Raw genomic sequence first — 27920 nt, 5'->3', positions numbered from 1 at the left:
CAGACGAGGGGTACTGCTGTAAGTATTCTAAGCTGTGAAATTTGTTTGAATAAATGCAAATAACACGAAAATATAACTTACGTTAGAAATAATATGTTTTAAAGCTACATCAACTAGAAAGATAATCTTATTCAATACTTTTAATAAGAAATTACGACAAAAAGCAAGATATAAGCTATTTTAAACATCTCTGTTGCCATGGTTACTTTAAACTTTAAGAAAAATAGGGTACCATGTAAAGTGCTTGGTATTTTGCTAATAATATTCCCCAAATATTCCATGTTGGTCATTAACAGAATGGCACTGAAGCCGTCGAAAACCCCTATTTTTATACATACTTGTTCAAAAATTAGAGAAAATGCGTTACCATGGAAACACGAGCCCCGCGACATATACATTTTAAGCTTATATTAGAAAGCTAACATGCATATTAGTAAAATTATCAATTATGCAGACTTCTACGGATATCAATGAAATTAAAATACACTGAAAAGTGTTAAATATCCGTATTTTCTTTCTTCTTTCAATATGAAATACGTTTGGAGGGTCATGTTCTTCAAACCTGGATAAAAAATGAACTTGAAGGGACAGAGACAAACTAAATTGAGATTGTAGCAGTTAAAACTTCATATTACACGAAATACAAAAGAATGCTGCGGTTCAACTAATTTGAATTTACCCTTGTAACAAGGTAACCTACCTCCTTAATGGTGTTTTGGTGCTCTGGCTTCTGCAAAGTAATTGAGTACATATGTTTACGGTCCAATGGGTTTTGATTTATATGTCCTTGCATGAGCATATTCTGTGTTACGATGTGTTCCTATGGTTACTGTTTCATGTGTTGCGGATTCATCTGGCGGGGAGCAATTTTATTTACACTGTCTTGTCATATAGGAACATAGTAGGGCTTAAAGAGTGAGGTTTGGTGCCAGTAAACTAGTTTTAACTCCCAAGCGGCGTATATGCCACTGACCGTTCCAAGGCGGTGCCCTACTGTGTTCCTTTTTCATGTATATTTTTTAGTTTGTTTGTTACTTCTTTGGTATTAATGCGTTCTTTTGTGTTACTGTGTACATGTGTTCAGTTGTTGTGCGCGTGTATACAGTTGCACATTCTTGCATAAAAACTACTTTTTTCACTGGATCCGCCCATGTATTAACGGGAGAAAAATCGTGTGCAAACAAGGCAATTCACGTGCTGTTAATACCCGATTTTTATTTTTGAAATGCTTTCCCAGGGACGTATATGTAATTCTGCGCAGATTGACATCTGGTATCTGCGTCTTTTTTCTTTCATAAAAACCTCTTCTTGAAGCATTAAAGATGCAATCTAAACCATAGAATGTTTTACTGTAGCAGTAACTAACGCCAAATGCGCTGCCCCCAACATTGTTCGTACTCGTTTCTTCCCTGGTTTACTCCCCTTTGAGAACGTCAATTCAGATTTTGTAGACAACCGTGAATGTTAAAGAATCGCGTGTTTACCTGTGCGATTCTTTGTTTTTAGGTACCATATTTATGATTTTGGTAAGTATTAGTCAGTATGTTTTTATCTAATTTCTCGAAGAATTTATATAAACAGCCTGGAAACTTGACACTACGTTCGTACTCATCCGTACTCCAACTGCGTTTCCGTACTCAATATCACTCGAATGTAAAGATATTATTCTTGAAATTGTGATCGAGTCCACCAAATTGTGAAATGATATGAACAGGTATTGGTAATTTTATGTTTGTAATAATGAGAGATAAAAAAAAATCGCTTAAAAACCTTCAGGATGTGCTTTTGATAGTGTTGTTTATTTCCGGGCCCTGGATACGGATATTTAAAACATGTTTACCGTTTCCAAGAACAACTGCAATGGTAAATAAAAAATGTACCGGAATCGTCAAGTCATCACATATGAAAACAATACATAAATCGTCGTGAAATATATTTTTATGCAAGAATAGCGACAATACACGTTTGTTTTGTGTATTAACGTCTGCAGAAGCCCGCGGGATTGTTTGTGCCCGAGACCGAAGGTCGAGGTCACAAACATATCCCAAACATATCCAAAAACGTGTATTATCCCTACATACAGCTATTTCTATGTGGAGTGCTGTATGTGCGGCTGCATTCTTTGAATGTGGCTCTTCCTGTTTGAAGATTTTTGTCCTTGGTTTTTTATCAGAAGATTCCTTGTCGTGTTGTACAAAGAGCACGTTCATAATAAAGATGAATTTAGAATCCTTGAAATCATTTCCCACACCAAAAACCAATTCATTCGTGAATCGACACTGAATACAGCAATGACGGAGTACTGGGCACAGACACTTGGAGATTAGGCACACATCCTCTCTCCGCCCCTGCCAATGTTCAGTCCATATTTAAGCCTTTTAAAAACACTGACCACTTGTTCTCATAATTAAATCGTTTTCAATTGCATTGCTAGTAAATGCTAATGTTTAACATATTTTCAATTTGCAACAAAATACAGCGGCGCGCGTATATTTCTACTGTTTTCATTTAATGCTAGGAAAGATTAATTATCTTCTCCTTTATACATCTCTTTACCTACATTTTTTCCACTATTGAATTGTTGATTTATATGATTATTACTTGTAGTTTAAAATGCGTCTAAGGCACGACAGTATGCTCCACGTGAGTTGTTCTCACTTTTTTATGAGTAATAAGCATGTACTCTAGTGTGATATTGCGCTCTTTGGTAAATGGTTTCACACTGAATCCTTCGTACATTTGTACTTTCATATGATATTAGGCCATTCCATTATTGGATCATTAATGCTTTTTCAGGCCGTGAGCTTATTTGATTTTTTTCGCATTTAATGAAAGCAAAGCTGCTGATACTAGGTTATTCTTATATTTGTTTATTTCATTTGCAGTTTCTATCAGAGAGATATTTACAGCTCTTAACCCTTCAAGCATTTAAATATAGAAATAATCGTAGAAGACGAAAATGCTACACTAAATTTTGGAATATAAATGCCTTCAGTGTTTTCTCTATTATTAAATACTTCTGGCAAAAAATGATTGCGGCATTTTCTAATGTCACAGCAAAAATATGTAGCCAGGGAGGGACTTCTTACAAATTACTTCTAATTTCGTACTTATCACTGCGATGTTTGCTTATGTCAATATTTTTCCAGTTTGACAAAAGAATTGAGAAATTCCTCAAATGTTAGAGTCATGGTTAGATTTGATTGATGCTTGCTATAGGGCAAAGATGCAAGCAGACGATAAATTGTATGATCAACACCAGACACTGTTGACCAATGGCGACTTTTACTGCTAAATGTACTGTTCAATTACATATGTGCACAAGAAAACAAACGACAATCACACCTTCATTCTGTCTACAAATGTAGAAACCCACCAATTCATATCCCCGTGAAATAGCTGTTTTGATCAAATCCATAAAACAATCACACGCCCACAAAATTAAGTTGTTTCACAGTTGTTGTTTTTTTTGTGTTTTTTTATAGGTGGGAACACCCAAGCAACATTGCACAAACACTTTTGTACAGTAAATAAACTCCAAGTTTCTAAATGACCACAAGTTATCTTTATATTTTAAATGCATTTCTATCCTTTACATATTATAAAATAATACCCTGTTTCAGTCTAAATTAAAATGTTAAATAAATACCAATCTTGCACTTCGTTGCACACAAGCACACAGTTCCAAGCAAGCGCTGTATGATCTTCACTGGCTACCAATCAAAGCCAGAATCACATTCAAAATGCTCACCTACATGTATAATTGTTCAGTTGGAAACTCTCCAGAATATCTTTCTGAACTTCTCATAAAACAAACACAGACAAGGAACTTGCGTTCTTCAAATTCCGTTACTGGGTGTTTCGTTGTTCCTTTCAACAAGCGCAAAACGTTCAGCGACAGAAGTTTTGGTACTGTTGGACCTAAACTCTGGAATGAATTGCCACTCGAAATAAGGAACTCAGACACAATAGATTTTTTCAAAAAGAAGTTGAAAACTCATTATTTTGGAAATTACTTTGCACTCTTTTAGACACTGTGACTGTGATTTTTAAGAGATTGAAGTAACACGAACTGGATGATTTTATTGTGTAAATACAATAGGGTTATTATAACAGTAGCTTGATCTGGGATGCAGTATTCGGCTCGAGTGGATTTTGCCAGATCGGATCTCACGAGGCGCGCAAGCGCCGAGTGTGATCCGACCTTGCAAAATCCACGAGAGCCGAATACAAAGTCCCAGATCCAGCTAATGTTATAATGACCCTTTTATTATATACCTTTACCTTTTTGATTCTTGTTTTGTTCTTGAACGAAATCTTCAATGTTTATCGATATTAAATGGAACTTAGTGAAGTTTTCATGTGCGCTATTTATAGAACTGTGTCAGGTCATGCATATTAATGAAAATAGTCCGGCAGCAGACAATACGGAAGGTACAATACGGAATTTAAAAGGTACAATACGGAATTTTTGTCTGTCTGTTCTTTTTTAATTGTGAAATACAAGCCGATTTTTTACAGAATTTATATAGGTATATAATAAATTCGAATATGAACTACTTTACAACAAATACGAAAATACGGTTGTTTGTAATAACTTCTGGACATGTCGCAGTAACCCACTTATTCTTATTTAATAACAAACAGCTATCTTACTCAATCTTAATACGCTAATATTCTATTAATCTTATCTGATGCCTGATCTTTTGTTTAATGCTTACTAAATAGTTTATTTACAATGATATGTATGCTCATTTATGTCATATGTCATTTAAAATGTCATAATTTTTGTCCTTTTTTTATGTATTTGTAAAACGCCATTGAATATGTTTACGTAAAAATAGTGTCAAATAAAACAATTTCAGTTTCAAGCTAAAAACTGAGTATTATGTTTCCTTACTTGAAACATTAAACTTAATTGAATTACGCCTCAATTCCTGTCAGATAATCTATTATAACCGAGTGTGTATGAAATTTTATTTCATTTACTGATGTTCTAGGACAGACATTTATGTTTCATTAGTAACAAATTATTTATTTATTTGATTAAAGTAAATACGAGACAGAAATTGTAAATGACGGGAGATTTTCAAGAAAGAAAAAAATCATACTTTTGTATGTCTGTTCATAAATGCAGCAAATACAGTTTAAATAAAACTTGATTTCTGCTAACTCAAAATAATAAATACATGCGATGACATTTTAGAGCCGTAATTACCAAATTCAATGAGAAAACTCGTCATCTTTGGTACAAACGTTCAGTAAGGTTTTGCTACTTTGCAAATATCTTAAAAGTTACCGAAAGTACTTTTTAATACAATTGAAAATGGAAGAACAGCTTCAAACTGGTTTTTGATTTATTTCCAACTAGTTTCGGCTTTCAATGCCTTCATCAGGGGTATAATGTTTACAATCAATAACGTTTACGAAAGTACTTTTTGAAATTAAGCGTACCGTTTGATCAATTTCTTGTTAATTCTTTAAAATATCGAAGCACGGGGAAATATTAATTGGTTTGGAGCTATATATTGTTTTTTGTTAATGAAGTTTAATGTAATATCCACCGATTGGTAATACTACCTTTGCAGTTTAATGTGATGTTTCCATGTTATCATGCTGCGTTCTAAAGTAAGGAATTTTATCTTTATGAAGGAAAATATATTAATGTCGAAGCAGATCAGTGCCCTTAAGCTTCACAAACTGCTTTCCTTGGAGTCAACCTACTATTCCGACGGCTGAGAAGTAAAGCTACAGCCCTGCTGGATGAGTTAATTTGAAATATATTGATTTTCATTAAATCCTCAAAATGGCTACACTTTTTGAAAATCTTTATTAATTTGGACATTTTATATAACATGAGTCAGTATGTCTCCATCCAAATAAGGGAAGTTTACAGTTCTAAATTAAAAATCTTCTGTCTAATCAAAAATTGTGTATCGATAACTCAACAACTCGACTCAACTCAACAATTTTATTTTGTAATTAAAGGCCACCGGCCCACAATTCATAAACATACAAGTAGTAAGACATGTGGTTGTGTGCCCAGCATTTCAGAGAAAGACAACTCTTTTAGGTAATGCTTTTTTGGATACTATTATTATGTATTGAACCACATCCCTTAGAGATTTTTTATCGTTATTACGATGCACTGGTTTTATTTTTAGTTTCTGTTTATGCCGCGTTCTTGGGTGCATACATCCTGTCGTTAAGAGGTTTAGTCAGAACATTTTCCCTGTCCTCTGAGAGAGCAATTAATAACAGTCGTGAAATAAGAAGCTATTGTGGTAATTGTGCATCGACTATTTCCTGAACAGAGATTTAGGCGAATCCAGTTTCAGTTATTCTATGGGTGTACATTTTTTTAGTACATTAAGTTTGCACGGTCTTTTTCTAATATCACATGAAATAATACAATTGCTTATAGACATAAAATACGTGAAAAGATTTCGCTTAAATAAAGTTTACGAAAATATTTTTCAGTTGAATAGGGATAAAATACGCTCTTGTAAAGTTATTTATATACCAAGTTATTATGCTGTGTCATGCCCATACGCCATTTTCTTCTCAAAAAGTAAATACAGCTTTTACATTCAGTTTTAGAACTCATTTCGCAGACCTTGAAAACCAATTTTGATTTTATATCATTTAAAATGAGGTTATTCCTGAGTTAAGTCTATAACAAGCTCGCCTCTATGTTAAACTACATGTACTAATCATTCAGGGCAACATGACAGTTTAGCAGATATGCATAAACACGTTTATTTGGATGAACGCATCTATCATTCCTAGTGAGAACTATTTAATACCAAAGTAATGAAAAGCATCATATCAACGAAAGTGATCTTACCTTCATATAAATATATAATACATACAAAAATGGTAAAATAATTTTATTGCTCTAATTGGAATAAAACATAATGGGATAAAATCAATTTATTGCGTTTGTTCGATATAGTGATATGTTAATAAAAACGTAAACCTTTCTTTGATAAGTATTTGGTTCACTATTGTAAATAATGCATGCGTTTATATCGAACTGCTCAGCTGACACGTTTCCCTGAATGATTAGTAGATCACGCCGTAGGAACATGTTTGGGGATAATTGGGTTTTACAAAAACAACATTGAAAACATTGATTGACACACAAAATCCTTCCTTGAAACATTTTGCATCAAATATCCAAATAAAGTAGTAAATGGAACTCAGAACACTTTTTGACAGTTGTATTTCTTTTACATCAATTTATAAAAATATTTAGTATCAAATTCAAAAATATATCGATCTGTGGGTAAACAAAATTGTTTGAACTTTTGTGACAAGTTCTATGAAACCAAAAGGTATACATTGTTCTACCACATATATTTCGCACGAATGATTTGTCTTTATAACAGTTGTTCATTTTCATCCTCTTGTATGACAAGTTTCGTGTTTCCATTCAGTTCTTCATCTGTGGAATAAGATGGATTTGCTACACCATCGGATATCGCACTGGTTTCCCCCTTTAACAGACACTTTTTAGCCTGATCACCGCTGTTTGGAGAACTTGAACATGATGACGAGTCATTCTTAGGACTAGGTGGATTACTACAAGTAATTCCAACAACAAGTCCGTCCTCATGCTTGCTCATGCGTATGCGTATATTGTCTGGATTAACATTCATCTTTTCATTTGAATTTGGGTCTGAATGTCCGTTTTGTGCGGTACGCAACTTACTCACAGGAACAGGTGCGGGTTTTCTAAGACTGTTCTCTCTATAAAACATTTTAGGTCGTGGTATTCTGGTCAAGGTGAAATCAGAAAGTTTCAGGTTAACGTGGGGAACGTCCGTTAAATGAAATGTAGTCGTGCGTTTTCTAACGTAACACTCGCGACACATTAATATAATCATCATTAACACTAGCACGGCAAAAAGAAAAGAGGCAATACTTATTATAACTACATCGACGACTTCAAGGCCAGTTTTAGCGACTTCTAAGTCGTTTATATCACTAGAAATAATTTCGAGAACTTCAAAGTGTGTTGCAGTAAAGTTAAGCACATGCATACCTTCAATTATAGGAACAAAGAAATTGGAAGAAGCGATTTTACTTTTGAAAGCTTCAAATATTTGAGACATATTGACCCCAGACGATTCATTAAATATCTCTATCCGTAAATAGACGCGTAATGGTTCACATAACATCTGTTCTGCATCCAAATTGTATGATTGCAATTTGGTCATAGATTTGATTATGTCCATGAAAGCTTTCCAAAACTCCATTTGTAAAACGTCACTTTCTCTAATTATTTCACAGTCTCCCTCAAAAGTAAACATTATCCTATATATTTTATGTTCCTTCTCGGAAACTGACAACGTAAAGTTTCCTGTAGAAGTTGGAATGTTTGTAGTAACATGTTTCTCTGTTGAAAACACCTCGTCTGTTGTTGTTGTTGTCGTCGTCATTGTCGTCGTTGCCGCAACTGATACGCTCCTAGTTACTGTTTGACTTGAAATTACGGAAGCAGGAGAGTAGTAATGATCTGAAGTTTGAATCTGAATATTGGGCATATATGTTTCTGTTGCTGTTAGCCAAGGAAGAGGTGTTGAAGTGATGCGCGTACGGCTTTCTAAAACTGGTGAAGATTTTGAACTCGAGCTATGCATAAGAGTTCCTGTTTCTAAACTGACACTTGGAAATAACGAAATGTCTGAATATAGTTCAGATGGCAAAGAAACAATAGTTGCAGAAGCTGTATAACCTTTGGTTGATATATCTAGCATGTCACTGACTCTTACTGTGTTTTCTGTTCTGGAGAAAACCGATGCCTGTGTTGGTGAAAGTGTTATTGACGTGTTTGCTCCTGCTGAACGGGATGCTATTGATGCTGAAATAGTATCTGCAAGTTCAGAAGTAACATTTCCATGAGACATTACATCAGAGGAACTCTCACTTGCCACTGTAGAAGGTTGTAAAGCGCCGCCTGATGTAGATGAAGATGAGATATTTGCTAATGCGTAAACAGATTCTGTAAAGTAGTTCGTTCGAAACGAAGTCGACGCTGTATTAAAAACTGAACTACTTTCATTATCGGTAGCAATATCAACTGACGAAATGATGGATATCGAAGGTGTATCGAAAGGATATGTAGTTAATACATCCGATGAGTCTTTTGAACTAACATTTTGGTATAAAGTGTGCGAACTAAGTATTTTTATTGTAGGCGTTGGTGACTCTAACGAACCAGAGATTAAAGTAGTTTCCCTGGTCGCAGTGAAACCGGGCACAAATGTTTTGGTAACTGTCATTTCAGATAAACTTTCACGCATTGAGTCATTCATCGGAGGAACGGTAGCATCGGCCACCACTGAGAAGCGTTCTGTAAAGTTAACAGATTGACTTTTTGTACGTTCTACTGAAATGCTCGTGTATTCTGACGCATCTGTACGAGACGAAGAGACCGTAATTCTACTTGACAACGTATTAAGACTATAATTCGTGGAATACGATTCAGGCCAGGATGTTGTAGCCTTAATGCTAGCTGATGTGGTGTTAGGAAGAGATTCTTTGTATGTTGAAGTTTGCACCGTTTGTGTTGTATTAGCAGTAATAGCTAAAATAGAAATTGATTCCGACTCCAGAATAGATTTCGACGCTGACAAAACAGATCTCTCTGAATCTGTTTTCGATGTTACCGCTGTTGAAGCTGACTCATGTAAAGTTGGTGATACCGACGGAGATGACATAGTATCTACTGAAGTCGATTCCAAAGAAGGTGTAGCTGTTATTGATGTCTTTGAATCTGGCGCTGATGTGTAAGAACTTGATACTGATGTAGAGGATTCAGCAATATTTACTGACGTTGAGAAGTTTTGGGCTTTCGCTGAAATATGCATAAGACAAAAATCAGTATTATTCTTAAAACTTTATTCACCTAGAGTGAAAAGTTAACGTCAACGACATTTGTGTTTTTCATTATTTTTTCCTCAAAACGTTTTTGTTATTTAATCTTTCAAAAATGTGTTTTCATTAGTTTTAAGACATTGGCAAAATAACAAACATCAGCCTAGTTCAGTATATAATCTTTTTTTTTTCAATACGGGTTTTATATTGCTGCCGAAGGCTGTGAAGACGTCAATAGAAAAGTGTTTTTTCCAGATTTAATGAACAGGTTTCTATTTGAGTTTTAACAAACACATTTCTATTTGACCTTTAATCTTTATCCACGTAGTATAAGTACCAGCTATGATACTGTGTAATTAAGAAATGAAATGATTTCATTTTTGGTGTTCATGCGAAATGAACCACAGAATAGGATCGGCAAATCCATGAATCGTGCTATTTACATTATATTTCCTTTCCATCTGTAAACAAGATAATATTATACATTGCGCATGTTTTATGGCATTTAACATTAAAATCAGCTTCCCTGCCATTCTTATCACCAGACGAAACAACTGCGACGTCATCTAAGGAACATTCTCCCTGACTATACGCGGACGTTGTCAAAACAGTGGTCGGTTATCACTAAGCAGCGACGACGTAACTTTCGAGCCTTTCCTTTTCCTGTTCATACGAAATGAACGTCATAATTTTCCATGGAAAAGAATAGGATGAATGTAAATATTCAAACTTAACATAGCCTTCAACCCGGAGCTAGTTTATTTCAAGGATCATCATTAGAATGACAATAGTGCGAGATCTTTACAAATACATGTATTTCATTTCGTTATTCCCAACAGAAATGTCCCATGCTTAATCCCAACAGTTTATAGAACATTGTAAACAAAGTGCAGAGTGACAAGAACAGACATGTCTCTGTAAGAAATTGTAACAGTATTTTTGCCTGTATATATTTAATAAATAGAAGGCCACTGACATCGTAACTGTGTTTACTTTTGAGGCTATTAAAACGGAATGTATTTCGGAAAGTAAATTTCAAACTGAAATATCAACTTACTACAAATAGCCGCCACAGCAAGGCTGAACACAATCAATGTTTGGATCTTCATTTTGAGTTCTGAAAACAAAAAAGACAAGCATTTTAATCAGTTAAATATAAAAATATAAGCATAAAATAAAAACCTTGTATAAAAAGATGTGATTAATGTTATCATATCAGTCTCTAAGCAAATACGTATTTGAACTTCTTTCACTGAAAAAAACAACATGTGTGCAACAAATTATTAACTTCATGGGTTCAATGTAAACAAAATATCTGTAACTTCTCAATCTTGCCTGTCCAAAATAGATTGTTCACAGCTGCATAGCACCAACAGTTAAAACTAAGTTCTTAAACTCACTGTAAGTTTCATTTGAAACTTTGTGACTTTATATATACAGGTACATTCTCTTTAGAATACAATCACTAGATTCTGCAAGTAGGCCTATGTCTGTGGACGCACTTAGCAACTTCTATACATTTATCTAAGGGCATTATGAACTAGATATTATTAATTATTTTCGGAGTATTTCCAAGTGCGTATCGAATAAATGACGAGGTCATGCAATCTGTCAAGCAATCTGACTCCAAACTGAAATATTTATTTGATGAATAATTGGCTAACAATGAGTCATTCTGGAGTTGTATGTAAAATGATAATGATATGCTCTTTATATATGAAAAAAATGGACATTTCTCATATATTAAGCATGTATCAACATCGAACTGACTGAAATTTAACTTAAGTTGGCGAATATATGTATTCGAGCCTGCATCAACACGGCGGTGTAATGAAGTATTTCGACCCCCATAGAATAACGACCCCCCCCCCCGGTCATTATTCTATAGAAAATGTGACTCCTTTCCTGTAAAATATTGACTCCCCTTATAAAAAACTGACTCCCTTTGAAAACTCTATAGAATAACGACCCCCGGTCATTATTCTATAGAAAAACTGACCCCTCCAAGTAAAATACTGACTCCCTAAAGATGACTCCTTTCGAATCTCATAGAATAACGACCCCGGTTATTATTCTATAGAAAAAGTGAGGCTCCTTCTATGTAAAATACTCACTGCCGAAATTACTACATTCGAACTCTCATACAATACCGATTCCCGGACATTATTCTATTTAAAAAAGTTACTCTTTCCGTGTAAAACACCGGCTCCTAAAAAGACTTTCGACGATAATATCTATTAAAAAGTGATCCCCACCAAACCTAAGGGACATCTACAACTCTAATACCCTCTATTGCCAATAGTTAACATTTTGATTGTACTACTACTACTGGTGCCGCTACTTCTATTGCTATTTACATGTACTTCTTCTACTACTACTACTACTACTACTTCTACTACTACTACTACAACTGTTACTACTGATACTACTATACCTGCTTCCACTAATACGCCTTGTCTTCTCCTGCTGCTGTTGTTGCTGTCACTTATTCCTCTGCTGCTGCTGCTGCTGCTGCTACTGCAACTGCCACTACCACTGCCACTACTACTACTACTACTACTACTACTTTCTATTGTTGCCGCTACCGTACTTTACTGCCACTGCTAAGTATTGCAAATTCTATTAATACTAAGTTCTATGCTAGCAGTTTCTTGTGCAGTTTTCTTCTGAAGAATTACTTCATACCGAAGTTTGCAGGGATTATTGATACTGGTGTGTTTTGTGAACGTATTTTGAATTGTTATTTTCCTGAAAAAAATGTATACACCAAGATACAGCGTCTAGAAATAGAATCCCTTTTCCCGTTGCGGAATGCTCTGATTTCTGTGTCAAGTGATGGTATCTGGGGCTAATGGTCAAACGGAAGGACGGACGGAAGAACAAGGGCAAATCTATATGCCCCCCTCCCCCGAGTGGGAGCATAAAATGTAGCAATTAGGCCTTAGATACATGAGTTATCACTAAATTTGACCAAATAACTGGGGGTCGTTTTTTTATGGGGGTCAATATTCTTCGTGAGGTTCAGTTTACTTCATGTGGGGGAGTCATAGTACTATGATCTGGAGGTCATAATACTATGACCGGGGGTTCACTTTTTCTATAGAATAATGACCGGGGGGTCATTATTCTATGGGGGTCGAAATACTTCATTACAGCGGCAGAGTCTAGCATACGCAAATACACCTGATAAACTTTGTCTTCAAACGACGATATCAAGTGATATTGATTATTAGCAACAAAAAGGGAGAATTTTCATGAATGCCTAAATGCAAATGAATATGATTATTTTAAGGTATAGCTCTGCACGTTTGATTAACCGGACGTCAATAATCCCGAAAACCGCAATTAAAATCACAAACTGGAAAATCGTTTGCGGTGCAAACAGCAAAACTATTTCCATTTTGCAATTCGAATTGCTAACTGCAAACTGCAGAGTATCTTAACGCCTATAAAATACACTTTTAAACTGTTATAGATTAAAACAAAAGTTTTATATGTTTTCAAGACGGTACAATTAAAATGCGTTCGCCAGTACTGTTCTTATCAGCCTATTAAATTGTTGAGATATAGGTCATATATAACATATTTTTCTCACTGTGTTATTTTCCTTTCTCATGCAAAGGCTGTCTCAAGAAAGCTGAACATCTTGAGAAATGAGTCTGTTCATTTACTCAATACATCAAAATAATCTTATGTAGAACTTAAATAAATGATCTATAATAAGTATTCTGGGGGAAAAGCTGTTAAGATACATGTTTGTAATTTGCAGAACCTCTAAAGACATATATTGAATTCTCCTTTACTATTAGTTCTGATTCATTCTTCTTTAAAAACGTACAAAACGCTGAAAAAGTAAGACAGAACGCTTTTCAGTTTCCTTTTTTATCTTCCTAATATCCGCTTTTGTCTACAATAGTGGACATTTAATAGATGACTAAACATGGTTAAAAGATAATTTGATGTGTACGTCCTTAAGATATAATTGGCGATTTATTTACTGCCGCAACAGAAGATTCAATGTGACAGATGTCGTAAGAAAAAGGCTGGAAGACGATTCTATCTTTATAAGAGCGCTATTTGGCAACATAAAGTACGATGGGAACGATTTATACCTGCAGGAAGTGTAGTACTATATGTTTTCCTTTGGAGATCCAAAGAAAAACCACACTATGTCTTCACTTATGTTTTCCCACCAATCCCCTCCCTAAAGCCCTCATCCCTCCTCACCCTCCCCTCACAACTCCGCCTCTTCTCCCTGTCCTGAGCAGAGGAAATTAGTCCATTCCATTACTGAAAACCTCAAGCAGGATAACTGAATTAATGTTTGTCTCTCAGTTACAGCTAAGAACGCTTTTACAGCGCCATTTTTAAATTTCATTTCTTCTACTAGACTACTATTAAGCAAAATACGGTGTTTTTTGTTTTTTGTTGTTTTTTCTTTCAAAACATTTTAAACTTCTTTCTCAACGAAGAAGCCTTTTACTTATGACTGCATATAACTGGAAAATATTGTATCAGCGTCAAAAGACAACAAATAGAATGTACAAATTTTCCCCAAAAATGGCATAATAGCTGTAAGTCTCACTGAAAAGGGAGTAGATTCCCTTTCAGTATGTATTGATGATTTACCAAACTGCACACGCTATTATGGAAAAATATCTTATGTTAATAAAATAATATTTAAAATACGAGTATCCGAAATTTTAAATGTAACTGCTTTTATAAATAAAGCTAAAATTTCATAATAAACATAAAGTATGTAAAAGGAGCTAGACCAATTGTAAAATATTTATATGGTGTTTGGGTGTATTCCTACTAAAACTTTCCCATATGCCTCAAGTACAGAAACAGAATCCATATTTTCCTAAAGATATATAAAATAGCAATTTTCAGTGACAATTTTCCTTATTACAAATAACAATTCATTTTTTAGGGAACAATAAATTCTTTTCAGCTGTCATATATTTGTTGATTTTTTGTTGTTGTTGTTTTTCCCCCAAAATGAAGGCAATTTCAGACAAAATGTCCAATCCGAACCTCAAACTAATCCCAACATAAAGTTTTATAGCTAGTTAAGTATACAATACAGGAAAAATGTCCTCAAAAGAAGTTCTAGCCAAACTTTGAAAATTAGGTGATGTTTAATTTCACAAAATATTGCATATTTATCAACAATAAAATCAATATGAAGAAAAATATTAGTAACATGTCTATATTCACATGCATGCGTTGCATGATAAACAGTTCAAGAAGCATAAATACTTGTCGTAACTGTTTATAAATTTCGGGCAAATATTGATATTATCAAGTACCCCATCCATCTGCAGAAACATTGTGAATACATTTTTGTTTCACGAATCCCCTATGAATGCTTTTTCTTGTTTCTGACTTTGAGATACACATGAATGGTGTAAAAACCTTTAAAGGGAAAGGCAACGTTGTTTTGTGTTAATTTAGTCACCTAGGTTCTTAAAACATTTAAAGAAGTGAAAAAATTTTCAAAATCAGACTAAAAATGAAAAAGTTATAAGCATTCAAATATTTGGTCAAATTGGCGGACATTTTGTTTCCATGGCAACAAAATACAAAATGGCAGATTTATTAAATTTTTAGATACACATCTGAACTGTATTTGCTCATTTCAGTAAAATAATTTCTCCACTTTTTCCAGCTATAATGAAAGCAATTATGATGTTTTACACTTTACACTCAAAAACATATAAAAAATAATTTATTTATAAAGGTTCGATCCCCAGGCGGGGCGTATGTTCACGATTTGATAAAAGACATTGTGTCTGAAATCATTCGTCCTCCACCTCTGATAATTCATGTGGGGAAGTTGGCAGTTACTTGTGGAGAACAGGTTAGTACTGGTACAGAATCCAGGAACACTGTTTAGGTTAACTGCACGCCGTTACATGACTGAAATACTGTTGAAAAACAGCGTTAAACCCAAAACAAAACAAAAAAAAATATTTATAAAGGTTATTTGCTAAATAAAGAATTTAGCAGTGTGTAAATGACGTTATAAACACACTCAAACGGCTGCCTCCATGATCAACCATTTTCTTAAATTTTAATCTGCCATATCTTTTTAAATAGTGGTCCGATTTTAAAAATTCTTTCAGCGTTATAAGAGGCTTGACGATTGCTTTCATGTAAAATTAACTTATTGTCAGGCCTTCCTTACCCTTTTTAAAATATGTAAGTATAAGAAATTCTGTTCTGAATTTTAACACCTATGTTCTGAATGTTGATACCCTAACGCTTTATGACAAAGATGGTAAAATACTACAGGTAGGCTACCAGTAGGTTAAAATATCTTTTTTACTGATACTCAAAGAATACATTTATTATGTAGTTTACCAGTAGAAGAACAATACAGCATATGGTCCACAGCAACGTCCACAATAAGTATAAGATGCAGACGTTATTTCAGAATTCCAGATGCAAGATCTCAAAAATGTGCTTTGATATTTTGAGGACTCTTTTCTACGTTTCATTTCCTTACGTACAACTTATTCCACACCAAAAAGTTTATGTTGGAATTAGTTCAGCCAAAAAATTTGAAATGACCAGCCTAATAGTAAAGATTCTGTCCTGAAGGGACTGCATCTTGTTATATACAGCTATAGAGACATAGCAGCTCTTGTTGTTTTTTTTTGTTGTTGTTGTTGTTTTTTTCTTCTTTTTTTTTTTTTTTTTTTTTTTTTTTTCAGACAATCAGGTCAATTATGATTATAATTTCATACCAGATTTTATAATAGATATACAATTTATCAACCAAAATGTCCGCTTTTACAGAAACCTTAAATAAAGTAGTACATTTGTAATTGCGTTCAGGTGATATTTTAGTTATTGTCTCTATTACTATCATATAGAAAACAATACATTTACCTTTTTATTTCTCTCTTTTAATATCCTCTATATTATTTTCGTCTTTTTATCTACAGCACAATCAATTTGCAATTGCAGTCAATATATGAAATTATTACAAATCCTTGGTGACTTTTCTCGTTCTTATAATGCGCTACTTCTCAATATGTTTTTCTGTTTATAACGCGTTGCCGAGTGCATATATCCTTTCTGTAAGAGGGTTGCTCACTAAAATTCTTGTGATGGAGCAATAAATAGCCATAAAATCAAAGGCGAGTGCGGTAATTGTGCGTTGACAATTTCCTGAAAAGGGATCTGGGCGACTTCTGTATCAGTTAGTGTTTTTATTTTCAAGTGTATATTTTGTATATTCAAGCTTTAGACATTCAATGTTACATAATTTTTCCCACGGTCTGTTTCTTACAAATCATGAACTGAAGTAAACAATTCTATATAGAAACAAAATTGATTCAATCTTTTTTGCATACGGAAATACCAACTATGTTTTTCTGTTAATTCGAGATCAGATACTCTTGGAGAAGTTTATTTATATACCAATTTAGTGAAAGCAGCTTCTAATTTTGACATTTTTAACAAGTAACAAGAATTAACGTATTTTGCCAAATTAACTTCTTCATACGTCCAAAACGTACGCAGATTTCATACTAAACTGACATAAGTCCATCATGCTGATTGTATTCCGCGGATGAACTCAAAACATTCCAAGGAATGTCTGGTTTTATCAAAGAGATGATCAAGATATACGCAAGTTCTTTGGTTTCATTCAGACGCATTAGATTCAATTTTTATTTCCTTTGAACGTCATTGGTCATCAGCTTGTCATGCACAATAAAGTCATTTTTATATTAGCTCCATGATAATTTGTAATAACGTTCATAAATCAGTTCTTGTCTTTGTATATAAACTATTCATTCAATTGGTTTTTGGTCCTAATTTCCGTAACACACTTTTAATCATAATTATATTAGTTTACCTACACGTGACAACTATTTGAGTCCGACACATTTTTACATTTCTATATATATTCTTTAAGATGTAATTCTTTCCTGTGAAAATAGAATCTTATCAAAACCATATTATTCTTGTGAGAAATAATTCCGTTCCACTGCTACATATATCAAAGTAAAAACATTCAGACAACGAACTTAATTGAACATTTTCTCCGTTAAAGTCATGAAAATTGTCTCGTTAGGTTGTAAAGACTTTAGATATTGATAAATTTTCTTTCTCTTAGAGTAATTAAATACAGAGTATAACTCCTTCTAGTGTCAGTTAGGTTCACTGCAACTTCAGTTATACATTTTAAATACCATGAAAAATTTCTCATGTCGTCAAAAGCCAAACGTTGCAGGCAGATTAAATAGATATTTTATCATTTATTGCAATTACTTATGCCTATGACATAGAGCAACCGCATACGATCATCTGTTGATATTTACTTCATACTTGATGTTACGTTAACAACTGGTTCCAGTTTCACGAAAAAACTTAAGTAATTACTTAGTTATGTCTGTTATTCTAAAATCGTACTATTGCTTAAGTTATTGTTACTTAATGTTGAATTTTTCAATCTATTTATAGCTAAATTATACTTTGATTAGTAGTATTTGTCTGCAGTTCTTATTTCAGTCACGCAAATTAAGCACGATATAACGAACATAAGTATTTGCATACGTATTTTTCTTACTGCTATACTTTGTTTCCTGTAAAATGCAGAATTATTGTGTTTTGATCTATGAAATAGTCATATACTATCCTGATATATATGAAAAAGTCGAAATTGAACACTCATAAAAGGTAAAAACAAGCATTTGAACAAACAGACTTAGCTAGGCAACAAACAGACTTAGCTAGGCAACAAACAGACTTAGCTAGGCAACAAACAGACTTAGCTAGGCAACAAACAGACTTAGCCAGGCAACAAACAGACTTAGCTAGGCAACAAACAGACTTAGCTAGGCAATTACAGTCAAACTTCGTTAACTCGAACTCGTAGTCAGGTCCCGGAAAAATCCCTGAATAATGAATTTTGTTCGAAAACTCGAACAACCGATAACTCAAAGAAATTTTGCTGGTCCCGCCGAAGTCGAGTTAACGTACTTAAGTTTTTTCGTGAAATTGGAGCCAGCACCGACGCGCTACAATTTTACAGTTTTATTAACTACATGTATGGGGGGGGGGGGGGGGGAGTAATGGGAGTGCTGATGCCATCTCATAGTTTTATATATTACACTGATGTAGTAACATTTCGATGTTTACGCCGTTTCTTTAACAGGAGTCGGTCCAGTTGGCTGTGTCTATAGTGGAAAAAGAAAGAATAAATGTTGATAATTCTGCGGAAAAGGTAAAACATGTGATAAAAAAAATCTTACATTTGTGGATTTCCGCGTTGACTTCATTAAATTTGTTGAATACAAAAGATAAAGATGCTGTTGTTGGCATTGCCTTTTATTGAATTTTATCAAATTCAGCAAATCCGTATGAAAATACACTCGTGTAAAGACCCTGTAAGTAAACAGAACAAATAAAATGACTTCATTCTGATCCGAAAGTTTTTGAAATAATAGTTTAAAAAAACTTAACATTGTTTTTTTATATATCTTTCTAGCAAAGTAGTACTCACACGTTTTATTTTGCACTCTGGTTTAATAAGAATAATTCCTGTTTCGTCAACGATATAAACATCCGCATAAAACAAAACATACTGCAGTCAAAACGAAGTATATTTCATAAATAACAGTTGATATATTTCTTGTCACATTGCTGGTCGTCAAAACAACAACAAATCCTTAGCTGCGAGTTTTCTCACTGTTACAATGAGCAGATTCTAAATATGCTTTCTGTTTTTACCACGACATCATTCTCCAAAGTGTCTTATTCAATGAAATTCCTTTGGGAAAGCAATAAATATCTCCAGAATCGGAGCCAAGCAAGATAATTGTGCATCGAAAATTTTCTTAACAGAGATTGGGACTGTAGATTCAGTTCGTCTGTGGGTGTTTTGCATTTTCAATATAAACAGTTTCCTTTATATATAATCAATGGTATATAATATTTTTGTCACAGACTAATTCCTTTATTTTGTTAACGGCTGTAAACCATACTGAATATCTACGCATTTTTCCTTTAGTAAATTATAATAATTGCAAATAATGATTTGTGCTTAACGCTATTAAAAATCAAAATTCAATAAATCTTCAAGTCCGTAGTAATGCTGAACTATTTCAGCTAAACGTAAGCCCAGACCGCGGACTAATACTGAATCGTTTCTATTTTATTTCTAACGTTAACGTGGAACGCGATTCCCTCTCTTTTGTATTTTTTATCAGTAAAAATTATTTTTGTAAAGCGATTGTCACAAACTTTTTACGGCATTCAATAACGGCTTCTTCGATTATAATTTTGCGTCCATAGACTGTGGCAGGAACATTTCTGGTGACATTTTCTCATGAGGTGATGGAAGACTGTATTTGACAGGCTGCTAAAGGGCAAAAGTTGCGAGCATTCAATCAATATTTTATCTTATACAGCAATTAGTTATGCCTATAAAAAGCTGTTCACGCCTTGATGTACCATGTAAATCTACAACTCTGATGTATACATACAGAGATGTGCATCGCCATTTAGAGGATAGGGTACAAACCACACAGGGTGGAGTGCAAACCACGCAAGTTTTGTTTTATTTATTGATAATTTGTTATCGCTGTCAAGTAAAATTCCAGAACAATATGTGGAAGTTTATTGAGGAAACCATTGAATATTAGAATTAAAGAATATATGAAATCCTAATAAGATATTATGCCTAATTCCAAGAGTTCATGTGTATGGAGTGTTTTGTATTCCACCAGTTTTTCAGCGTCAATTTCATGTAACACTGCATTTATATATACGCTTTCATTCTCGCGTACTCCTATCAAAATGTCCTTTTCTAATTTGTCTATTTTTTACAGATACACCGACACAATTTAGGTAATATGGCGACTTTCCTAGCTTTACACGGTGGATGAAGACCGCAGGCGCCTCCCCGGGCAGCGTACCTTGAGGCATTGGGCGAGCACCTATGTAGAACCACCGACTTTCCGAAAGATAGCTTGATCGCTTCCTAACATGAAGAATTTTACAACAAAAGTGAGGTGTCTACAGAGGTCAGAGACAAGTGTTTCAAAGTCGGTCACCATAAGTCGGTTGTGTACCAAGGTGTACAGAGTGAAACGCTCTTAACCACTTATGCTATTAAAACGAAGGTTTACTGTTACGCTGACAACATGATACCGTAATTATTCTGCTCGGAATATTAGCTTTTTCTGCAGAATTACAGCTAGCGGCAGTTCTAGAGCACAACCTGACAACGGTAAAGCTATGAATTATGGATAAGCACACAATTTATTGTGTTTTGGTTCCTCTATACAGTAGCTGTATTTCGATATGTGAAAAAAAAGGCAGAAAATGTAATATTTGGGGTAGAATTGTATAAAGGTATGTACCTTACAAATAAGTTAAAGATATGAGAAGTGAAACTTATTATTTTACTTTCCATGGATCGAAATCATTAATTTTTATGCGTAGTGAAGCAATAAAATGGTGTCGTTTAAGTACTGGCAATGTTCTTCAGGGAGTATTATCAGTATCCAGAAAGTTGTGGCAGGATATTCTAGCAATGAACCCAAGTTGCCCTTTTCGCCCAGTGTAGTAAAAAGTGTTTCAGTATAAAATAACTTATAATTGATTCACTCAGTAAATTTTACTGACTAATAACAAATGCTCTCACAATGTTTCTACTGTTCTTTAGACAGCTATATGACATTTTCAGTAAAACCATCTTTACACTTTATGAGATCGTGCTCTTTTACGATACTCTTTTTCTTACAATGAACTTTCTTGCTGTCTGAATTTAATATTATATAATCACTTTATTGATTCCATAGATGTAAGGTACTATAACCATGCGGTTCTTTCTGAGAAAGATATAATCTGTCCTTACTATCTATTAATTCTATTAATTGATTTCCATTGATAAAGATGGAGCAGAATGTCACCTAGTAAGAACACTCATAACAAGCAGATTTGTAAGCCGTATACGTCACTAAAGGTCGGACCAATGTCAGAAACATCTGATTGATTTAGGATCAATTTGTTTTATGTTAACCTTGTCATGCTGGACACGATTGATTATGCCTTTGCGACCGGTGCAGATCATGATCAGCTTGCACATCCGTGCAGTTTGATCTTGATCGGCACTGTTCGCTATACAGTCGGTATCTTTTTGGTATGCACCCTTTTTAATACTTACTGGTACTGTCCAAACCTAAAGATGGACAAGTTCATTATAGAAATTCAACAGGGTAAGGGTTAAAGACAACAGACATGAACAAAAAGATAGGAAGGGGGCGAGGGAAAGACATTTACACATTCGTTCTCTTTGCACATACAATAGCATCACATAAATAAATTGATATGGATTATATTTGGTATTAGACAAATATCGACCTATCTGCCGACACTTTACAGACATCTATCATATATGGGCATGCTCACTTGGACATTTCATTCATATCCGAGTCTGCTTTGCAAATTTTTGAATGTAGCTGAATAATTGCAATTGGATTTCTGTATAAACAGACAAGAGTTAATAGTTCAAAACAAGTAACGGAACTACTTCCAGCAGTAACGGCCTAGACTGGCTTCTTTTGTTTCTATTTATGTATGATTTAGTCATCAGATAAAAATGTGCTATTTTAGAGGCTTAAAATTTACTAATAAAATATTTGCAGTATTTATAAAGAAAATAACCATGCAGACAGGGTACCAGGCTAGTGCACGCGTTTCACGTCACTGTCTATGTTACAAACTTAGGATGGATTGTATCATGTCAGCAGACTATATATTAGACTAGCTATAGCTAAATATGCTGTCCTGTTTATATAAAGTTATTATTATCATTACTATTATTCTAAAATATATTTTCTGTTTATAAAGCTCATGAGTGTGCATTTCCTTTCTCAAAGAGGTTTATCGAATTCGCTCTTCTACAAGGAGAAATAAATAGCAATAAAATCAAAGACATGTGTGGTAATTGTGTGTAGTCCATTTCCTTAATACTGCCTTAACAGCTATAATGTCAGTCTGTAGGCGTATTGCGGGTTCAAGTACATTGAGTGTTTTTGTTCTACTTTCGCATAGTCCTAATCCTTATATTTGAGCCGTGCCATGAGAAAACCAACACAGTGGCTTTGCGACCAGCATGGATCCTGACCAGACTGTCAGAATCCATGCTGTTCGCTTTCAAAGTCTGTTACAATTAGAGAAACCCTTAGCGAACAACATGGATCCTAATCAGACTGCGCAGATGCGCAGGCTGGTCTGGATCAATGCTAGTCGCAAAGCAACTATGTTGGTTTTCTCATGGCGCGACTCATTTTATGAATGAAAGTAAACAAATTATACATGTAATTAATATCTTACGTCCATGGAAATATATCTATATTTCATTATTTGTTTCGTGTTTTTATGTATTTTTAATCTTTCGTGGAAGTGTAGTGTGATCATAGGGAATAGCTACAACTTATTGGTGTTGTGTGTAATTGGCCGTTCCCCCAAAATATCCAGAAATAGCATCAGGACTGATTTATAAATCGATGATAAACGATGACAGGTTTGCGCTGTTTCCTTTTATAGACATCGACAAAGACGGTACAAAAAAATGTTAATGTGAAATTCTGGACCTAAATAATCTAACTGCAATCATTGTCAAGTAATATGAGAGTAATGTCACTTATTGTTAATTGGTCAGTACGAATTATGCACATAGATAAGTGCGTTAGTTACAAGATAAACACCATTTAGCCCCTAATTGTCATTTGCATTTAGACATGGTTACAATTCGCCAAAATTAGAGCTGATGAGAAAACAATGCTAATGTGAAATGGGGCAGTTTTAAAACCATTTGATCCATTAGCTATTAGATTTAGGCACGCCATGGTAGCTTATAAGTGTAAAATACTCGTCATGGGTTGAGTTCGATTCCCGGCTAGGTAACTGAGTCCTACGACATTTTGATCATAAATAAGTTCGTTTCACATGTCGTTTACCTAGAACACGAATCAGTTATTTTTAGATGGTGGTGTTTTTTTTTTTGTACAACTCTTTCAGACTGTGAAATATACGGAAAAACTGTCTACTGTTGCAGTCACGCAACAAAGCTTGATGTTAAATAGATAAAAGTGTACTAAACTAATTTTTGATGTATTACTGTTTTATATTTTACAGACATACATCTTAAGACATGTCCCTAGAGTAGCTGCAATAGAGTAGCTGCAATTTCCTGGCGGAGCAAAAACAAAATCTAAATAAATTCTATTAGAAGATCATTTTGAAGCATATAATGCAACTAAGCTGACCAATAGATCGAATCTGTTCATGAGAGTATAAATGAAATTTGCAACTAGGATGGGAAATTTATGATTCTTCCGCAGGGCTGATTAAAAATAAAAAACATTTCTACAAAATCTGCATTTACGCTGAAGCAGACGTGCTTGATTATATTTGGTACTTATCGCATACAATCCACATTTCATATGGAATAAAAAAGAAACTTCTATTTATGTATAATTATACTTTTGCGTTCATTTTAGTGTTTACCTTTATTCAATGCACATATATATAAATGCTTTTGAGTTCTTCAGATATTAATATTAACAGGCAAACTGTCCTCTGGAGACTTCTCTTGACAATTTGTTGTAGCGAACTTGCATTTTCACAAACATGTAAATCAATATTCATAGGTTTTATCAGATCTTATAACTTACCAGCATAAAGAAATGGAATGAAAATTATAAAAAATGACGAGGGTGAAACGGAAGTAGAAAAAAGAATATCTTTCATTAATCACTAGCCTGATGTACATCATTTATCCCAACAAATTTTGAGGAAGTATATATCTATGTACAAAACCTTTGTAAACAACTCTATCAGTTGCCGACACTAGCGTGCGTGCCTGTCATATTCGTAAAGCTTTGTGACTGTATTTAAATACGGTATAGTAACATTAATGGTTTATCTCGAGAAAATGATTTATACATTCTGCTTCACGCACATTTATATAATCTCATTTTTTGCATTAAGACGATTATTTATGTACGGTGTTGATTAAATGTACATTAATATTTGTTAGGCAATTAAAGTATGTCATATATTATTTTATACAATAATATGTCCAATGTTTCGCAATACCAGCAAATAAGAGAAATTTTAGATTGCGATCGCTTAGGGTTTTTGTGCATTCTTTTCGTTAAATATTACAACATTTCTTTTATTGCTCTAGTCTTTTAAGGATTATTCCCTTCACAAAATTCTAGCGTTCTCTTATCCTCCATAAAATCTATAATAAAAGGTGTTGTTTTTTTTTAGATGAAACGATGCAGGTTATTTCTTTTATTGATATAAAATGAAATCTGGAATTCTTATAACACGTCTAACTGTATCAGTCATATTTATCTAACAAAATAAAACAAATAATACTCAAATTAAATCAAAAGTACTCACCTTTATGTACACACGTCCGTTCACAGCATTTTCCACTTATAATTTTGCTCACGCCCTCACTGTAACAATTTCCGATAAAATCCTTTATATTTACAAGTGTGCCCAAGTACAATGCACGTTATCTCGTGAAATTTGAAACATACACCACAAGAGGGCTGGGCACGAGTATCAAATGAAGATAAAAACTGATAAAATGTAATTAAACTGTAAAGAGAAAGCGCAAGTATAATTATACATGTTGGATACTTTTCGCTAATGTCTTTCTCTACAGCATCTCTGACAGTTATTTCATTCTACAGGTCGTGCAGTGTCAAGTGTCTTACAATGTGTGTTGCTTGTTTGTATGTGTGTGTGCGCGTGCGTGCGTGTACTTTTGTCAGGTTCAAAATACAACATTTTTATTACTGTATAAAATACACACATGAATATTTAATGTCAAAATAGGGCAATTATTTAATTGAAAAGTAAGCAAAAACGTGGTGATACTACTGCGAGAAAAATCACAAAGCGAACGTATTACCCCGCATCTAAACACAATAAAGAACGTAGAGCAACATACGGTGAAGTGCCACATGTACAAAATGTATATGGCGTTTAACGTCTTGTATTATGTTTAGAAACACAGAGCTACTTTTCGGTTTCAGGGCATTTCTTTTTAGTAATTTTAATGTATATACCCCACCGAAGTTATGTTTTATCCCCTTGTCTTATGTTACACCATATCATTTCTCTACGCCCCATATCGGTTGCTTTTATTACAAATTACTTATATGTTATCACAAATTTTTTAATTCTAAATTCTTTTACTTGCTGTTAACCTGTTCCATTCATTTTGTGTTACTTCATACTGTTTCTTAGCATTACAGTATCTCAACCATTCCAGCTGAAGGTCTTCTACCGTTCCTCGCTCCATATAAAACCGCCTGAAATTTAAAATAAATCATAATTTGATATAAATTAGGAAGATTTTGACGGGTAAATATATTCGTTAATGATAATAATAGAGTCGGTATCTCAGGTTAGTGTTTTATTCCCGGCCAAATCCATGGATTCCGGAATTTCGAATCATGACTACAAGTGACTCATTAACGGGAATCCTTACAGATACAGTCATCATAAATAGCCAGTTTAACATAAATGGCTTTAAATGCCATTCTAAAATCGACTGAGCAAAAATACGAAATGAAACTGTTCCCTGTCGCTCAATAAATGTGTATACATATGAATAGAAAATAAAAGATAGTCTTCTCAATGTGTGTATGCGCCACACATTACACATGTTCTTATAGATTTTATTCACAGCAACCGTTTTTAGGCCGTGTGGAGATGTAAAATGTTCTGGTCCTTTGGAATGATTAAGGTTGCCCAATTGTTCTGTAATAGAGTTCCGATTAAGCCGGCCCTAGGGAGCACATTTAATTACCTCTCACGAACAAATTCTTTAAAACCATATCTGCTCTTATTTTGCTTAGTTATATTCATTGCTTTGAGAGAATCTTCTTACAGACTTTATTGAACACCATATATTGCGTTTATAAAAAATCTATTCAACTAGTCTAGAAAATTGAAGATCTCTCTAAGGGAATCTTCAGAGTAAAAATAAATGTAAGAATCACATTTAATTACAGCAGCTTTCCTGACATTAGATGAGAAATCACTCAATTAAGTTCGCTCTAAGTAAGATGTTTCTATGTTTCTAGTAATGGAATGGAGTTATTGAAAGGAAAAGCAGGGCATTGCAGTGTGGTTTTAATAAGTTTTAGTTTCTCGGGAAACCTTTTGCCATGATAAAAAAGGATTACATTTAAAAGAGTATCGTAGCATCAAACTAGTCCCAAAAATTAAATAATTATGCTTTTGTACGGTGCCCCTAAAGTGACATGTCACACTTTTTTTCCAATAAGGTAATGTGAGACTTTTTTTATTTCGTTTAAACGAAATCATTTCGTTTAAGGTAGCAAGGTACACTTAGATGCGAAAATTTTGGGCACGGACGGTCTTACATGTAGCGCGTCGCAATATTGCACTTCCCCTATGAGCAAAATTTGGGTGGCTATTTTATAAATTGCGTGCATGTTTTGTGCTTTTAATTAATGGCAAGATCGGGATTCTCATACAAGAATAAAGAAAGTTATCAAAGCGAAAGGTTTACATCATCCATGAAAAATAGCGTGCCAAAATCATCAATTTTGCACCTTTTGAACAGTCTACAATGATACCGCTGCAAGAACACTGTCCAATTTTATTGCATTTCTTAATTTAATAGTCCTTACTGAACGTCAGGACATAAACGGAATGGGGGCCCATCCAGCTCGTTTTTTCGGAAAATAACGAAAATGTTCCTGAGTATCAATCAACAAGCACAGAACCCTTCCGTGAATTGAATTTTTCCGCGAAATGGTGTCTCATTGATCATACAAAGCTACCAGCAGTTAGTTTTCCAACTGACATCAGAATTTTACATGTATCGGCTGTATAAATTTTCTAAAGAATTAATAATCATTATCTCTCACCTTAATTTACAGACATCCAAAATCACGATGTTCTCTTTATAACAAATATTGACGGGGGCCAAAATTCGAAAGTGTACCCTGCTACCT

The 27920-nt window shown here is 34.1% G+C and overlaps 1 protein-coding gene across 5 annotated transcripts; it reads right to left on the bottom strand.

Moving 5' to 3' along the window:
• Positions 1 to 7208: 7208 nt before the first annotated feature.
• Positions 7209 to 25561, bottom strand: LOC123557941 (serine-rich adhesin for platelets-like). Of its 5 annotated transcripts, none has more exons than XM_053544329.1 (4): positions 25321 to 25561; positions 19152 to 19284; positions 10940 to 10999; positions 7209 to 9862 (listed from the first exon to the last, which is right to left on the bottom strand). In XM_053544329.1, the coding sequence occupies exons 3-4, from the start codon at positions 10989 to 10991 to the stop codon at positions 7383 to 7385; spliced, it is 2532 nt and encodes an 843-aa protein (XP_053400304.1). In that variant the 5' UTR covers positions 10992 to 10999; positions 19152 to 19284; positions 25321 to 25561; the 3' UTR covers positions 7209 to 7382. The 5 variants fall into 5 exon arrangements, with proteins under 5 accessions (XP_053400304.1, XP_053400305.1, XP_045205695.2 ...); XM_053544330.1 differs by lacking the exons at positions 19152 to 19284; positions 25321 to 25561 and adding exons at positions 19011 to 19076; positions 19403 to 19451; XM_045349760.2 differs by lacking the exon at positions 19152 to 19284.
• Between the last annotated feature and the right edge of the window lie 2359 nt (positions 25562 to 27920).

This window comes from Mercenaria mercenaria, chromosome 5, assembly GCF_021730395.1.
Source record: "Mercenaria mercenaria strain notata chromosome 5, MADL_Memer_1, whole genome shotgun sequence".
NCBI lineage: Eukaryota > Metazoa > Mollusca > Bivalvia > Venerida > Veneridae > Mercenaria > Mercenaria mercenaria.
The sequence above is the reverse complement of the archived record's forward strand: the minus strand, read 5'-3'. Positions and strand labels throughout refer to the sequence as shown.

Coding starts and splice junctions, on each gene's coding strand:
- LOC123557941 (XM_053544329.1), bottom strand. CDS start 10,991: ATGAAGATCCAAACATTGATTGTGTTCAGCCTTGCTGTGGCGGCTATT. Junction 9,863..10,939: donor TGCTGTGGCGGCTATTTGTA/GTAAGTTGATAT, acceptor TGCATATTTCAG/CGAAAGCCCAAAACTTCTCA.